Source organism: Dermacentor albipictus, chromosome 9, assembly GCF_038994185.2.
Source record: "Dermacentor albipictus isolate Rhodes 1998 colony chromosome 9, USDA_Dalb.pri_finalv2, whole genome shotgun sequence".
NCBI classification, from domain to species: domain Eukaryota; kingdom Metazoa; phylum Arthropoda; class Arachnida; order Ixodida; family Ixodidae; genus Dermacentor; species Dermacentor albipictus.
Genome location: NC_091829.1, coordinates 39944660 through 39961994, shown reverse-complemented (window position 1 = coordinate 39961994; position 17335 = coordinate 39944660). Strand labels below are relative to the sequence as shown.

The following is a 17335-nucleotide window of genomic DNA, read 5'->3' as shown; positions in this document are numbered from 1 at the left end:
GCATATATTGCAATGTAAAATAAACATATACTTTATCAGAAAGCATTGGGTACTGGCATTGTTATTTCTGCCTGCTGAGCCGTACTCGGGAAGCTGTCTGGCGACCCTCGAGCAGGCGCGGCGCAATAGCCAGGCCCCTGGAAGATGGGACCAATTGCACAATCTTTATTTCAATAATGTTGTTGCTCTCTCTGGCGGACTGACTCGGAAGCCTTACTAGCTAGGCCCTCAACTGCAAAAATATGTGACTGCAGAATCTGAATATCTATATATATATACATATATATACACACACTGGGTCCATTATGATAGTAATGTGCACGATTTTATTATAACGTGACTATCCATGGCAGCGTGGTAAAACCGTTTTGGAAATGTGGCGAGAGTTCTGCCCTACACGTACATGCCCAGATTTGCGGTACATGGGATAGTAGTCGAGAACCTGCAAGTGCGCAAGGTCTGCATGAAGCTTGTGCTAAAAGTGTTGAAAGTCTCGTCGAATGCATGGGTGAATGCGTAAGAGAATTAGCGTTCTGACACGATGCAGCTGGAAGCAGGAGTAAGCAGCGATAGCTCATGCCGTTCGCTGTTCCGTGACTGTCTCATCGACTTGGATCCGTAACTTGTAGTAAGCGCTTATCAGCTAGGTTCTTTGTTTACATAATTGGTTTGCCAGAACAGGTAATTTGATGCCCTTAGTTTCACCGTAGCTACAAAGTGATTCGTGTGTACTTTGTTCTTGGAGGAGCATTCTAGCAGCTGCAGGCAGTTTGTTCACATGCCCTATTTTGCTCTAAATCTGCTTCACAAACTGACAAGGTTAAGACAAATTTCCTACATCACGTTCCTTTTATGTGCCACCAGCGTCCAGCGACCAAATAGCTTTCAGGGAGATGCCTTTACGTGTGCTTCTAGTGACGTGGCGCTATTCTAGTCTAGACGCAAGCGGTATATAAGTATATTTAACAGTAAATTCCTCATTGGCGTTACATAATTACCCTTGCACAGGCGCAGTGCGTCGGACAGGCTTTCTTGCGCCTGCGGTGCTCGTACCGAGTCAGTCATGTCGGATTATAACTTTCTCGCACATTACAATGCTTTACCTTCCAAATAACATCACTGGGCCTGCTCTCCTGGAGCAGTATCTTCGCATCAGCGACTAGAGTGATGGAATCAAAAGCGTGCAGTATCAACCGTTCCAAACGAACTACCAAAAGCTCAGCACGACGGGTCAGATGAGGCCCAGAGTGTACATAGACAGGTTCTCACAACTTGGCTTTACAACCTAACACTGATGAATTGGCCCTAATTTCTCTTATATTCACATGCTTCAAGTCTGGCCCAATGGTAATCCTTTTGAACTTCGCTTTGACGTTAAATATCGCTCTTAATCCTACCTGTTTCTCGCGTTAGCAGGCAGACAGAAAAACAAACTTAATTGCTCTGATGAATTTGCAGATATGTGCTATATACAGGCATTACGTTTACACATTTACACTATGAGCTGTGCACATTTGTACCGATAACTGTGACGCTGCTTCTTTTTTTTTCTGAGAAATAGAACAAACCGAGTAGAATGAAATTTCCATTCATGAATTCTCACAGTCATGACAGCATGACTCGATGTTCTTTGTTTTTTCTTACAAGATTTAAATAACAAGCAGCTTGTAGCTGTTATGAGCTGACATGTCATGTGCAGTTTTGAGGCACATGCAGCTGGTCTGCCACCCTCTTGGACAACGGCTAGCTTTCATTCTTGCTAAAATTATACCGGAAATGGTAAGGTAATATATTCTTGCGTAACATTAAGCTCAATCCAGGTGACGCCATATGTCAGGTGTATAGTGCTATTGTTTCCACCGCTTTTTGAGAAAATTCAAACTTTGTGTGACCTGTACCGCTCTGTCGTCACTGATGAAAAGTGTATATAGTGCAGCTAGATTAAATACATGCCAGTGACACGGTAATTCAGAATGAAAATTGAAGACAAAGAAGTGCCATGTCATGTTAAGACTGTCTCTAAGTATTTAGGCAAGTGAACGAGGCTTTTATCTATAAAATATAAACAAACTAGAAAAATGGACTCCTAGTCCACGTACATGGTGATCAAGCAACTAATTTTCCTTACTGTAAAAGACTGGCTGATAATAGCATCTGACTTTAACAGTCGTGTTGCTATGATAACACGTGTGTGTATAAATATGTGTCAACAAATAAACAATTAGTTCACGATCAGTGTGGTGTGTGTTCTAACCCATGTCAAAGTCATTCTTGTATGAAACTTGGAGTTCTTCCTTTTTTTTGATACTAGCATTTTCAAGGTTTGATGATATGTACAGCACTAAGGTGCTACTGAGTTTAGTGAAATAAATTGTTCTAAAGACACACTCGTCAAGCACAGACCTCTCTAAAACTACTACACCTTATTCTGAGAACCCACCCAATGTCATATTTTGCACAGAGGGCTTTCACAACATTCAGACTATGTACAAATTGATGATGGCACTGCGGGTACTGCCACTGTACTAGGATGGTAATGAGCCACTTTCAGGAAGCACTGCTGCATTGCAATGTCATGACACACAGATAATTTTGTTGTCAGTGATGGAATGCAAAATTGTTTACCAAATGCATCCATCATAGCAATCGGGTAAAAACAAAAGTACTTTGTACCTGTTCCTTGTCAAGTTATATCCACGAGTGAAGCTAACACAACATGCGGACCAGTGCATGCCTGTTCACTGACACCGCCTGTAAGTGATACTGTTGGATTGGCTTAACTTACTAAAAACAAGCCATGCTCACAAACTCATTTGAAGTTGTGCAGTTGGGTGCGGGCTTGGAGAGCAATCGTGTAAAAACAAAAGTACTTTGTACCTGTTCCTTGTTAAGTTATATCCACGAGTGAAGCTGACACCTCTAACATGCAGACCAGTGCATGCCTTGTTCACTGACACCGACTGTAAGTGGGACTGATGGATTGGCTTAACTTACTAAAAACAAACCATGCTCGTTAACTCATTTGAAGTTGTACAGTTGAGTGCGGACTTGCAGGTGTGCGTGAACTTGTGTGCTTCATCACTGTCTACAGGATTGCTTGTTCGCCTATGGTGCACCCATTGATCATGTTTTGCCTCCATTACACTGGTGTGAGTAGGTCGCCTTCGGAAACTGGCTCACAAATAACAATAAAAAAAGGATTTTTCCCATGAGATGAGCAGCGTATGACCACATCTAACAAAGGACCTAGTAACCTCTGCCCTGGTGAGTCGTTGGAGCAGCCGAAGAGAAGAAAGGGAACTAAGGATGTTGATCTTAGTCACAACCATGTAAAGGAAACAGACAAAGTCTGCATCGTCTGTTCACTTTTCATGGTTGTGACAAATAAAAATTGAGTGCCCCAGCTCCTCTTCTTCTCGTTCACTGCATTTTTTACTCTGGCAGCCTTGTTGCACTCAGGTAACATGCGAGGGTTATTGGCCAGCTGCCTGCACCTAAATTTACACATGTAATTCCCGTAGTTCTAAGGATGGTTCTCTTCTACTGGCATAGCCGTGAATGCTACTGATCACACTTCCAGGGCTAATTTTTTTTATGCAGAAATACCCAAGAAAGTTGATTTTATTGTAGCCTGCATGGTAGCCAAATGGTAAAGCATCCCACTCGTAATGCAGACAATGAGAGTGAGGCTCCTACCTGCGGCAAGTTGTTTCTTAGCCGTCCTTTATTTCTCTTTTGCTTAATAATTCTATATATTATGAAAAATCACATTTAATTTATCCTATGCTTCCCTTAGCTTTATCGTCTCTAGGCTTCATATCGTTTTGTAGCAGTTGGTTGCAGTTGCTCGATCAGCACATTTGCAAGCAAGTTAAATATGAATAACTATTCGTAGAGCTAGAGTTACCCTTTATCTATAAATCATGAACTGTACTTGTATACTAGATCTGTGTCAGTATCGCTGAAGGCAAGTCGTACAACATGCTGACCCTTCCCTTTGCTTATCGAAAACAAGCCACTCATCAACCCTCTTGAAATTGCGCACTTGAATTCAGGTGCTTATGTGGTTTTATTGGGCTCCATACGTTCATTTCATCATGTTATACACACTGACAGTGAAGCTAGCATGTGTAGTGAATGAAGGCCTCTTCTTCTCTTTTTTTTTTTTGTAGAATAAGTTGCAGTTGCAGAAAGAAATTTTTTTTGTTGTTGTTGTTGCAGGTGAATGCACCCAATGGAAACTATGTACACATTGTATCTTTGAAATAAGAGTAAAAATCTCGTGCTCTAAAGAAATTTCTTAGCGGGTTCTTATGGAAATACATTCAGAATTGAAGGGTTATTCACAGAAAATTATTCGGTATGAGTGTAGGTGTTCACTGCAAGATTTCACATAGTTTCTCAGGCCCTACAGCGTCAACTTGCTGCAGAGCCAGTTGTGCGCCTTGAGGTACGTACAGGCTGTGTATTTTACCTCTGTACAGACAACGGATATTGTTGATAACTTCTATTTGTGTTCAATTTGTGTGACATAATGTCCAAGCTGATTTCTCACTGCAGTGACAATCTGGTCAGCGCACTCGAGCAATACGTGACATAAAATAACAATGGTATGGGGCAGGGTGGCGTACCACACCTTTCCACACATACACTTCCATGGGCTTTAACCGATCATTGTGCAGCAAGAATGTTCAAGGAAGGCATCTGGTTATCTTGAGCGAAATCAAGCATTCTTTTCCAAATAGATCTTCTAACAAAAGTGTCAAAAGCACTTTATGCATGTCAGGGAGGTAAAGTTGCCACAAATCTCCCTGGATTTTAAGCCACTGAGAGATTACCTACCCAGTATTGCTGTAGAACAAGACTTGCAAAGTTGTATGCAAAAGTGTGTAGAGTTGACCACGTATTGCTCATTGTCCTATTCACTACAATTTCACTCACTCGCTGCACAGATGCCATGAATTGAACCATCACTCGCGAGAGCATAAGATCTGTTTGTGTATACAGTACATTAATTTCATGCTGTGTGTACATCACAGTGGCTCAGTTCTGCTGCTGAATTAGAGGTCGCAAGCTAACTTCCCAGCTGATGCAGCCGCATTACGTGCAGAGTGCAAGAACCTTTGTGTATGTATATGTAGATGCAAGGTACAGAACCACATGTAGTCGAAGTTCATCCCGAGCACCCTCGCTACGGCATCTCTTCTAGTGTGTGTGTTGCTCCGGTTTTGTAAAGGAACACTGAGGAGAAAGGTCACTTCAGCTGCAGTAGTAAAGCACCTTTCTACTGTATCAAAAAAGCCACTGTTACGTAACATGGGTTTCATAGCACAGGAAAGATTAAAATATGGGTGACGACACTTCCTTGAAGTTCATGCACCAGCTCGCTGTGACGTCATATATATCGAGGGTACAACACGCTCGGACCCGGTTAATCTTTTTATTTGTAAAGGTAAACTACATCATACTCTAAAGGGAGCCAAAGACTGAACCTGGCAAACTTCAAGAGCTTCTACTGAGCCACATTGGCGCAAATATGAGAAAATATGTTGAAATACGTTACACCACACTGATTTCCCGGCGTTGAGATTTCAAAGTGAAATCAAAAAAAAAAAAACAGCACTTCGACTTTCATTTTATCTTCTAATAATTGCCAACAAATATAAACAACAATATTAACGAAAATCTCGTTCCGAAAAGATGCTTTGTCAGTCTAAACTGATTTAGTATTACACCTTAGCGATCCTAATCCCATTATTTAATTATATTTTTTGTTTTATGCTGTTTGCCATACTTCCTATCTAATGAAACTTTAAAGCTAAATGAGTGATGCCCTGAATGTTGACCACATGTTTTATTGCAGCATGATAAGCACACTTTATGTTCATGAAAGCCATGACGGTGGGTAATTGCAACATTGCCTGTTCATTAAAACTCAATATTTCGAAGTTGGTTGCGCAGGAACAAATGTGTGCACTCTCATTGCCTAACCCCTGCTTAGCTTAATCACTCCTACCAATCGCTGCGTTGTCCGCTTACTGAAATAGAGGCGCAGACACTTTTCTTTTACCATAATGTGAGCAAGCATTCTTTCCTTTGGTTTCCTTTGGCGATTCAGTGCTTTCAGGCCTGTACAATAAGGAATGAAAAGCAGGAATTGGACAGCTGAATTAATATGTTAAAACAGTTAAATGATTAGCTTGGTTGATTATCACTTGAATAACATTCTCTGTCGAGCAATCAATTACATACAACTAAGGAATGTGTGTGAGGACTGGTGAAGAGGGCAGAATGGGGGGGGGGAGGCGTCCCCCATGGCCCACCATGCGTACGTGCCTGCATCAGTTACTCTTTAGTGCAAGTGGCTTCTGATAGCCATAATGAGACCTCATTGCCACGATTCAACCCATTTATTTGTGTAAAGGACCTTTAAACTTGTCTTCCATGACCTTAGTGACCCTGCGCGAGTGCTTCAAATGAGCAGTCAAACATGGCCACATGGTTCACTCCAAATTGGAAAGGTCTTTCTAGCCACTTCATAAGACTGCGGTAATCCAGAAGAGCCAGTCTTTATGAATGCACATCGTCCTTATGCTGTCGTGTGGAAAATTAAGCTGATCATTGAAAAAAATGGCTTTTAAAAAGTTGTGCAGCTTAACCCCATCATCAACATATCTTTATGTCCACTGCAGGACGAAGGCCTCACCCTGCGATCTCCAACTACCCATCTTGTGCTAGTTCATTCCAGCTTGTACCAGAAAATTTCATAATTTTACCACCCCACCTCCCTTGGCACCCATCCTGTAACTGTAATAGTCTACCGTTTACTCGCCCTATGCATTACATGGCCTCTGCAACTCCATTTTTTGCTCTTAATGTCAACCAGAATATTCGCTATCCCTGTTTGCTTTGTGAGCAACACTGTTTTCTTCCTGTCTCTTAACATTATGCCTAACATTTGTTATTCCATCGCTAATTACGCAATTAACTTGTTTTTGAGCTTCCTCATTAACCTCCAAGTTTCTGCCTGATACATTAGAACCGGTAGAACGCAATGATTGTACACTTTTCAATGACAGTGTTGAGCTTCCAGTCCGTATATACTGCAACTCATTTTTATTCTTCTGTAAGTTTCATTCCCATGATCAAGGTGGTCTGCGGAATCAGTGACCGAGGTAAACATACTTCTTCACAGACGTTACAGGCCGACTGGTAATCCTGAATTCTTGTTGCCTTGCCAGGCTATTGAACATTATGTTTGTCTTCTGCATATTAATCTTCATCCCCAGTTACTTTCTCGGTTAAGCTCCTCAATCGCGAATTTCTCCAGCAAAACAAAGATTGCCAAGATATTCATTATTGACTCTTACTCCTCAGCTTTCTCAGTCTAATAGCTTGAATACTTCTAAGCATCCAGTGAATAGCACTGGATTTAATGCACATGTTCAGATTTTTGAAGCAAAGCTTTCATGAAGCAGTTAGGTACATGCTATGAAGATAAATGTGAAATTCCATTCACCATCATTCTAAGCAACTTGTAAGCTCACGTAACATTTTTCCACCACACAGGGCACCCCTCATCGATGCTGCTCTGAATCCAACCCTGCCGCTTGTTTGCTGCACTCGCTTCCTCATCTACCATTTTTGCTCATGGTCACTCACCACTCTGCGCCACAGAAATAGGCTTTCCTGCCACTACTTAAGTTTGCTTAACTTGTCATCAGCAAAAGCTGAGCCTTGTTGAGGCCTTAAATGTTTCACTACAATCACCAGCATGCCAAGTTGGCAAAAGTTATGTAAACAATTATAGACAGTTAACTGGTGCTTACCTATTAGAAGATACGAATTATACTCAGTGTACGTAACATCACATTATATCTCACATATTGTGTATACTATTAACAGTAATTCTTCAATAGTTTAGTATGAGTCAGCTTGCTGGAAAGCAGCAAGCTGACTCATTTAACAATTACTTCCAGTCGATATTCACCGCCGATAAAGGTGTTTTAGGACCATTATCGTGCAATAGTAATGAGTCTACACAACTTTCTGGCGCTCCGGTCATAAGTGTACCTGGGATTCTTTCTCTGTTGTTGAACCTTGATGAAAGAAAGAGTTGTGGTCCTGACGGAATTCCAAACTGTTTTCTTGGCGCTATGCCGAACCAATCAGTGAATATCTCTACCTCATATTTTCTAAGTCACTTCAGGACAGCTGTCTGCCCGCTGAATGGAAGGTAGCAAAAATTGTGCCCATTCACAAATCAGGCGATGTAACGTCCCCATCCAATTACCGGCCTATATCCCTCACATGTACCTGTTGTAAAATTCTTGAGCACATATTAAAATTTCTTAAAGAACATACTGAGACTAAAAACATCATTCACCAAAACCAGCATGGCTTCAGAGCAGGGTTGTCCACTGTTACCCAACTGGCAGAAATCTTTCATGACCTCGCAGAGGGAATCAATCATCAAAGCCAAACTGATATAATTTTCCTTGATTACTCAAAGGCTTTTGATCGTGTGGCACATGCTAAATTGAATTTCAAACTAAACAAAATACTTGGCGATGGTCCCGTTACGAGGTGGATAGCCAGCTACTTATCGGAACGCCGACAATATGTGCAGTACAATGACCATGCTTCTGATATCGTTCCGGTCATTTCTGGCATGCCGCAAGGCTCTGTGCTAGCACCCTTTTTATTCATCTTATACATAAACGACATAACATACCACGTTGATGTGAAGGTGCGTCTCTTTGCGGATGACTGCGTGTTACACCAAAAAATAAACACTCATGCAGACCAAATGAGGTTAAACACAGCTTTGGGCAACGTCATAAAGTGGTGCAATACATGGCAAATGGCAATCAATATGGAAAAAACTGTAGTGATGTCTGTCACAAATAAGAAAACAAAACTTAATTTCTCTTACGGTACTGGCAAAGGCGTGCTCAGAACAGTAACTGAAAAGAAATACCTTGGTGTGATTATTTCTGATAATCTCAGCTCTAAAACCCAAGTACAAAACATTACCAAAAAAGCAATGAACAGTTTATACTTCCTTAAGCGCACCTTGCGACTTCAGATACCAAGTTACTCGCATATAAAGTCCTTATCCGTCCAATCTTAGAATATGCAAACGTCGTCTGGTTTCCATATATGCAAAAAGATGTACACATGCTCGAATCAGTTCAACGAAAAGCTGTTCGTTTTATCTACCATAGATACCGGCGCACTGATTCTCCCACAGAGCTGCTTTCCTACGCAAGCCTAGACACCTTATCAAGCCGCGTCACGCTTCATAGACTCAAGTTTCTTTATCAATTAATTCATAACGCATTTAACATGGATCCTCCTACTTACATTAGTTTTAATCGTTCTAGAGAAACACGTCACAAACATGACTTTACGATTAATGAATACTCTTGTGCTAACAACGCATATTACTTTTCCTTGTTCCCTCGAGCCATAAGAGAATGGAACAGCCTAGACAAATCCATAACTGCGCAGGATTCCTTGGAAAAGTTCACTGAGCTTGCAGCCTCGTCAGTCTTGTCAACAATCCAGACCTGATGATCATGTTCAGACTGTATTGATTTTGTGTTGTTGCCTACTTGGTGTGTAACTGGCGTATTACGGTACTGTACTGTATACTGTTTGTATTGTTGCTCGCTTGATGTGTAACTGGCGTATACTGTACTGTATACTTATTCCTGTATCTTGCTGAAAAATCCACTCCTGTAACAGTCCCAGTGGGACTAACAGTATGTTAAATAAAAAAAAATGTAGAGTAACCTCTTATTGGGTTATTGCGAACAGTCAATACTGCATACTTACCTTGAATTAACCTACACTGCAAAACATTGCCGTTTACGTATTGCAGGAATTCATTGTCTCATATAGCATTGCACAGGTGAGGCAACGACACGCATTCAGCGAAACTGTCGCCCCACCTGACTGTTCACGCAAGACAATTTAATAAAAAAAAACATCCCTTTATTATGAATGACTATTTACAGTATGTTTCATGGCAATAAATAGATGACAACATGAGTATTTTACAGTTCCATGCCTAGATTTCGCTCAGTCTACTTCCTCCACAGTGGGCCCGGCGTGGTGCGGCGTTGACCCATGCTTTGGTCCTTGTGGTTGGTGCAGCTTACTCATGATTGGCATGCAAGCCTGCTGAAGTTCCTTAAGACGATGCTCGTACTCTTCTTTCTCGGCCAGGTTGTTGCTGTCAATCCACGAGATGGTTTCCCGACACCTGGATAGCACAGAGTCCTTCTCTGAGGATGATAGCTTGTCCCCAGCTTCTTCAGCAGCCTGCTTGATGCCATAGACGTAAGACTCTAGGGAGTTCCTAGCAGCCACCCTCTCACGCTGAGCGTCGTCTTCCTGCTTGAACTTTTCGGCCTCAGCAAGCATGCGCTCGATATCCTCCTTGGAGAGTCGACCCTTGTCGTTAGTGATGCGGATGCTCTCCTGCTTGCCAGTGCTTTTGTCTCGGGCCGAGACCTGCAAGATGCCATTGGCGTCCATGTCGAAAGTGACTTCTATCTGCGGAACTCCTCTAGGTGCTGGTGGAATGCCATTCAGGTTGAAAGTTCCCAACAGATGGTTGTCTTTCGTAAGGGCACGTTCACCTTCGTAAACCTGGATGGTGACCGCAGGTTGATTGTCCGAATACGTGGTGAACGTCTGGGACGTCTTGCAGGGAATGCGCGAGTTGCGCTCCACGATGCGGGTCATGACCCCGCCTGCCGTCTCGATTCCCAATGACAGCGGCGCCACGTCAACCAGCAGCACGTCGCGGATGGTGTCACTCGAGTCGCCGCTCAGCACGGCTGCCTGCACCGCGGCACCGTACGCCACTGCTTCGTCCGGGTTGATGCCCATGGAGAGTTCCTTGCCGTTGAAGAAGTCCTTGAGCAGCTTCTGCACCTTGGGGATTCGAGTAGAACCACCCACAAGCACGACGTCGTGGATCTGCGACTTGTCCATCTTGGCGTCGCGAAGCGCTCGCTCCACGGGTTCGAGTGTGCTGCGGAAAAGGTCCATGCAGAGCTCCTCGAACCTGGCGCGGGTGATCTTGCTGTAGAAGTCGATGCCTTCGAAGAGCGCGTCGATCTCGATGCTGGCTTCGGCAGAGCTCGACAGCGTCCTCTTGGCGCGCTCGCAGGCGGTGCGCAGTCGTCGAAGAGCTCGAGGGTTCACCCTGAGATCCTTGCGGTGCTTCCGCTTGAATTCCTGCACGAAGTGCTCCACCATCCGGTTGTCGAAATCTTCGCCTCCCAGGTGCGTGTCACCTGCCGTGGAACGCACTTCGAACATGGAGCCCTCGTCGATGGTCAGCACGGAAACGTCGAAGGTGCCGCCACCCAGATCGAAGATGAGGACGTTCTTCTCGCCACGCAAGTTCTTATCGAGGCCATAGGCCAGCGCTGCTGCCGTGGGTTCGTTGATGATACGCAGCACGTTGAGACCAGCGATAGCGCCAGCATCTTTCGTGGCTTGCCTCTGGGAATCATTGAAGTAAGCTGGCACCGTGATGACGGCGTCGCTCACCTTTTTTCCCAGATACGCCTCGGCAGTCTCTTTCATCTTGGTCAAAACCATAGCGCTGATCTCCTCCGGGTTGAAACGCTTGCGCTCGCCTTTGAACTCGACGCTGATCTTCGGCTTGCCTCCGTCGTTCTCCACCTTGAAGGGCCAGTGCCGGATATCGTCTTGGATCTTGGGGTCGTCGTAGCGGCGTCCGATCAGCCTCTTGGCATCGAACACCGTGTTCTCGGGGTTCATGGCCGCCTGTGCCTTGGCTGCATCGCCGATCAGCCGCTCCGTGTCCGTGAAGGCTACGTAGCTCGGCGTCGTGCGGTTGCCCTGATCGTTGGCGATGATCTCGACGCGACCGTGTTGGAAGACGCCCACGCAGGAATACGTGGTGCCCAGGTCGATGCCGATGGCTGGGACGTCTGATTGCATGCGGCTAGGCATGATGTGTGCTTTGTGTCAGTTGCGTTCTGCTTCAGAACTATTGCTCTCGTGATTCAAGTCACAAGTCTGGCGAGAGCATCGTCGGCGCGCGATTTATACCGTTCGCGCGCTTTTCTACGAACGCCGAGAAGCTTCGCGAACCACTTCAACCAATGGGAGCAAAGCACAGCGGTGACGTCATACCAGTCGTTCTGCGATTGGTCGACCGCGCGTAGAAGCCTCGAGAAAGCTCTCGCGTCGTCTGCTACTGTTTACGAAAAAAAAAGAATAACCAGTTGTTTGCCATTTTGAAAAGGAGAATGAGTCTAACGGCTCAGTAGAACCTGACAGAACGTTATTAGCTGTTTCATGTAGAAAATTGGAATCGGGGAATATTTACTGGGACGAATGATCCGCGATACAAGAACGTGTAGCAGACGACAGGAGCCTAACAAGTACATAACAAGAACATCTGAATACGGCTAGTTTCCTCGAGGTTCGGTCATTAATGCCGTCGAGAATGTGCGTGGATGGCAAATTTTATTTTCAGCGTGTTTTGTGGCAAGCGGTTCAAACCTACGTAAGTACACTTGAATTCCCAGCTTGCCGAAATGATCGGGACGATGCGAGAATATTCGAGAGCCTACGCGATCGTTTGGAGGTGGGAGAGAGGCCGTAAATGAGGCGGTGACAACTGACGTAGTTATCCTCCTCTCCGCCATTCTCGAAGTTTCGCGTTCTTTCCGTTGCGTCGCCACCTCGCGTATAAATCGCGGCGTCGTCTGCTCGCCGTCAGATTGAGTTGTACGATCACAATCGAGTTGACGTACGATCGAGCTGTGAACTTGCGTTCGCCTTGCTTGGACCAGTTCTTGCTTGGAATCCACTGAATATCTACGACGTTGCCGCTGCGAAGTACTACAGCATGGTGCGTCTGATGCTGTACCCGCTTTTCAGCGATGTGGACGACCTGTTCTCTCCACTCGAGGCTCTGGACCAGCTAACTGACGCGATGCGGCCCGCTTTGCGTCAGGCGGACAAGAAAACGAAGCAGACGACTTCGGATCGCAGTTCCAGCTGCCTGTGTCTCCGTGGCGCCGCGCACCCCGGCAGTCCTCGGAAGCGTGCGCAGAGCCTCGCTGAAGAAGACCCGAGAAGCGATTCACCAGACGACTCGAAGTTCGTTTTGAACTGCAACGTTCTCGGCTACAAGCCTGAGGAAATCTCCGTCAAGGCGGTCGACGACTGCATCGAGGTGAGGGCGAAGCACGAGGAAGAGAGCGAGGACGGTTCTAGCTACGTGAAGCGCGAGTTCACCCGGCGGTTCACCCTTCCCGAAGGAGTGAAAGCCGAGACGGTCACCTGCGCCCTGTTGTCGTCCGGCGTGCTGGCCATCGAAGCGCCCAAGCCGGAGCCTCCCAGGAAGAAGCCGAGGACGATTCCCATCGTAGTCGAGTCGTCGAAGCCGATCGCGGCGGCGGCGGACCAGACTAATAAGGAGGCGGAAAAACCCAAAGAAGACACCGCCGAAGCTGCGCAGGCGTCGTGAAGAGATCATTCCTGCATTTTGTATTGTTGTCATCTTTAGGATCATGTCTTTCCGTTCGCAAAGTGCCTCGAATTGCGGCAACTTCACCATCAAGCATAATGCAAAGTCAAATAAACGGGTATTTCATCCCGAGGTAGCGTCATATTGTTTTTTATTCCTGCGCCTGACCGTAAAGCTGTTGCTGGTGGGCAGGCTTCTAATTACTGTACGCACTCAGCTGCAAACATTTGCAGAATGTGGAATTAGAGAAAAAAAATCTAGTTTGTAGTAGCGAATGCATCCTCTTAATCGAATGCATCCTCTTAATAATTTTGCACTGTCGACATATTTAAAAGTTGTCTGTGGCAGGCTGCCTATTATCCTCCTTGAGCTGGCTTATCTGAAGCAGCAGAAATTACTAGCACAACAAACCGAAACACATATTCAACTTATTAACTGAGGTTCAGTAACGAACTTCTTCAACAAATACTTTGCAGCAAATATTGCAATTTACGACTTGTAACCGGCGAGTTGGCAAGACGTATCCACTTGAAATAAATTTCCAAGATGACTTTTCAAGATAGTATTTCCCAAAGCCCATTTCTATGAATAAGGAGATAGCAATCATGCAAAATAATAGTGTTCTTTGTCACCGTAATGTATCTATTTTAGGCACTTGTTTCACTGTCTGCCTTTAGAAACTGCATCTATATGGTGATTTGTATTTGTTTTATTCCCATGTGATGGTCAAGCAGGTGTAGCACAGACAGTTATATTACTGTAATTACTAGAGCATAATTGTAACCACAGACAATTTTTAGGTTTGTACATTATATATCCCCTTCAGTACCAATTAATAATGTCCACTCAAAATTTACTTCCATCATATTTACTGTACATTCAGAATTGCAAGAACCATACAGCTTGCAAATGAATTATTTTATTTATTTATAAATACTGCGATCTTAAACAAGATCTTAGGAGCATGGTACACAAGTAAGTTCACAAAAATATAAATACAAAAATTGGATATTGCACTAAAAAATTCTTCAAACAAGTGCGAAAAACAGGCACAAAAACAAGCGCTTCAACGTTACATCAGCGATCTTTCCCAATCATACAGTAAAACAGTGCTATCACTAACAATCTCAGCAAGTGCAAAAAAAAAAATTAAAGATATGTTTCGAAAAGTGATAATGAGTCCTGTGTTACAGTTTTATCGGCCAGCTTATTCCAATCTACTATAATTCTTGGAAAAAACGAATACTTGAAGCAGTTGACACGTGTTGTAAATGGAGTTACAGCTAGTGAGTGTCGCTGTCTGGTAGCGTAACCTGTTGCATAGGTGATAATGTGAGACGTGTCGATCTTGTACTGGCCATTTATTATTTGGAAAAAGAATTTTAAACGACATGCACGATTTCTGTCACTTATAGAAGGTAAGCCGCTCCAAGATAAAAGGTTAGTAATAGAACTATGCCCATATGTATTGTAGATGAATCGAACTGCTTTTTTCAGTAAGCTTTCTAGCTCTACCATATCGCTTTTAGTGAATGGGTCCCATATAACTGTAGCATATTCTAAAACGGAGCAGACTAGTGTTTTGTATGCCAATAGACGTACTGTTCGTGTGGAGGATTTTAATACGCGTCTTGTCAATTGTCAATACTTCGGTGAGCTCTTTCAGGTTTACAGAAAGTGTACTTTATGTGAGAACTGTTTATATGAATGTTGAAGACAATATAAACTATTTTTTGTCTAGTATACTTGGAAAGCACTTTACATTTAGGCACTTAAATATATGCCTGATGTAAAGAAATTGAAAACAATGAAAGATGGGAACTCACTACATGAAGACAAGCTGACACTGCAAGGGTAAACATCGAGCCCTCTACCTTGCAACTTATTTTACCAGAACACTTCACATTTGTTATTCAGACTTGCAGCACAAGTCCAATCAGAAGTGCTTCAATATATTTGCCACACATTTTAAATATACTTTTAATCATGGCTTTTGACTTTGAAGCACTACCTTTGCATGTGCAATAGGGCACATGGCACTTAAGGTATATAAAGGAGAAAATTAGGGCTAAATGATAAAAAAAGAGAAAGAAAAATTAGTGAAAAGATTTACTGCTATGTTTTTATGCGGCCTAGTGCACATATTGTTTGGCAACATTTGCACAGTCCCGAAACTTATAACACAGCAGTGCATTAAAAGCCCCTCATGCAACACAGGTCGAGACCAGGGTTAAATAATGCTACCTTCTAAGACTTTACAGTTGTCCAGCTTGTCAATCAAGGTGGATGGCACTGTTGTTTACAATCAAAAACGGCAGCACTTGCAGTCTTGTGAAGCTTATCCTAGTAATCTCTCTGCGTCCATAAACATCGTGAACACACGAGCGATTCCAATGAGAAAAAGAGTATGTGAATTCATGAAGACCGCTTTAAACAAATCAAGCAGTAGACAACGCACGAGACGCAAGAAGCGAAATGAAAGACAATAAGCTTGCATGTATAAATACTGTGTAAACTGCGGGAGCAGTGCAGTGTGCAGCGAATTCATTGAACGGTGTGTTATGGACAGGTTGAACTTAGGTGAGCTTAATTATTTGCACCCAAACAAGTTCCGGAATTATCCGAGTAATACATCATGTATTTAGAACCTGGAACATTTTTTCTTTTCTTTTGTAGACAATCCTATATAGTGCATATCAACTTTCCTTTGCAGTAAAGTATACTTATTCATCCAGCACTTAGAAATTGTAGCATATAACTTTGCTATTTCACCCAGTGCAATGCATCAGTGTATTTGTGCTGCTAAGGCCACAGGTTTGATTCCAAGCTATCATGTCCACATTTTGATGAAGGTGGTTTGCAAGAATGCTTGTGTATGAATGCACAGTAAATGCACAATTGTGCACGATAAATGAAGTCTCCGGGTTGTCAGAACTAATATCCGGAGCGCTCCACTGTGAAATCTTGCCTAGCTTTGAGACGTTAAAACAGGGGATCAATCATTCATTGCCACTGCCTCATCTACTGTCAGTAGAGCATCTAGCACAACACTTAGAGCAACTCTTCCAGTTGTCTACAAGTGCTATATGTACACATGGAGTATACTGGCATCAATACATCAATAGATTTTGCTGAAATTGCTGCAAGCTGCATATGTATAGCTTTAATAAGCTAAGTGATACTTACTGTGATGTGAAATTGTTACAGTCTCAGAACAAGTGGCGAAGTTTTCTTTGCTTACCCCACGAAGGTTTCACATCCTTCCATTTGTCGCTCACTATCTCACCACATGTAGTTGTGGATTAGTATACATATGCTTACCAAATACGAGCCACAGCAAACCGGTCTATAAGATCACTGTTGACCTACAAAGTAGGGCCAGGGAGCACAGTTCTTTTGTGCATAATTAAGCAATAAATCATGACATAAAACATGCATATTTAATGTCACCTCATAGCTAGGTATGTCTTATGCATACAGACCTAATAATGAAATAATGCATAATATTGAACAGCTTCCTTGAATTGTTTTAATATTTGTCCTACTCCCCGTTGGGCGACTGCATCTGTTCCCGTTTCGAGCTGATTCCCTAGAATGGGAACGTGCCACTGTGATACAAAGAGTATCGATGCGTTAAATTTATGTGGATGTCTGTATTGTAAGAAAATTAAGGAGTATGACAACATATGTGTTGTTATAGCACACCAGACATGTGTGCCCCCACCGAACTTTATCTGTTTATATACAGACCGTCCCTCCCACCCTCCCAAAAAAATATTTCTGACTATGCCACTGTTCATTAGATCA

At 43.4% G+C, this 17335-nt stretch overlaps 3 protein-coding genes across 4 annotated transcripts in view; 2 read left to right on the top strand and 1 right to left on the bottom strand.

The window, feature by feature from the left end:
• Window positions 1–17335, top strand: part of LOC135916514 (alpha-crystallin A chain-like) — an 84689-nt gene that overhangs the window by 27311 nt on the left and 40043 nt on the right. The window lies entirely within an intron of this gene.
• LOC135916499 (heat shock protein 68-like) lies at window positions 9978–12104 on the bottom strand. Its single transcript, XM_065449885.2, has one exon. It carries the CDS (start codon window positions 11998–12000, stop codon window positions 10087–10089), a length of 1914 nt encoding a protein of 637 aa, XP_065305957.1. The 5' UTR covers window positions 12001–12104; the 3' UTR covers window positions 9978–10086.
• LOC135916500 (alpha-crystallin B chain-like) lies at window positions 12332–13652 on the top strand. The gene has a single exon (XM_065449886.2). The coding sequence runs from the start codon at window positions 12905–12907 to the stop codon at window positions 13526–13528; it is 624 nt and encodes a 207-aa protein (XP_065305958.1). The 5' UTR covers window positions 12332–12904; the 3' UTR covers window positions 13529–13652.

What these genes read in the sequence shown, in the direction of transcription:
- LOC135916499 (XM_065449885.2), bottom strand. Translation starts at nt 12,000, where the DNA reads ATGCCTAGCCGCATGCAATCAGACGTCCCAGCCATCGGCATCGACCTG.
- LOC135916500 (XM_065449886.2), top strand. Translation starts at nt 12,905, where the DNA reads ATGGTGCGTCTGATGCTGTACCCGCTTTTCAGCGATGTGGACGACCTG.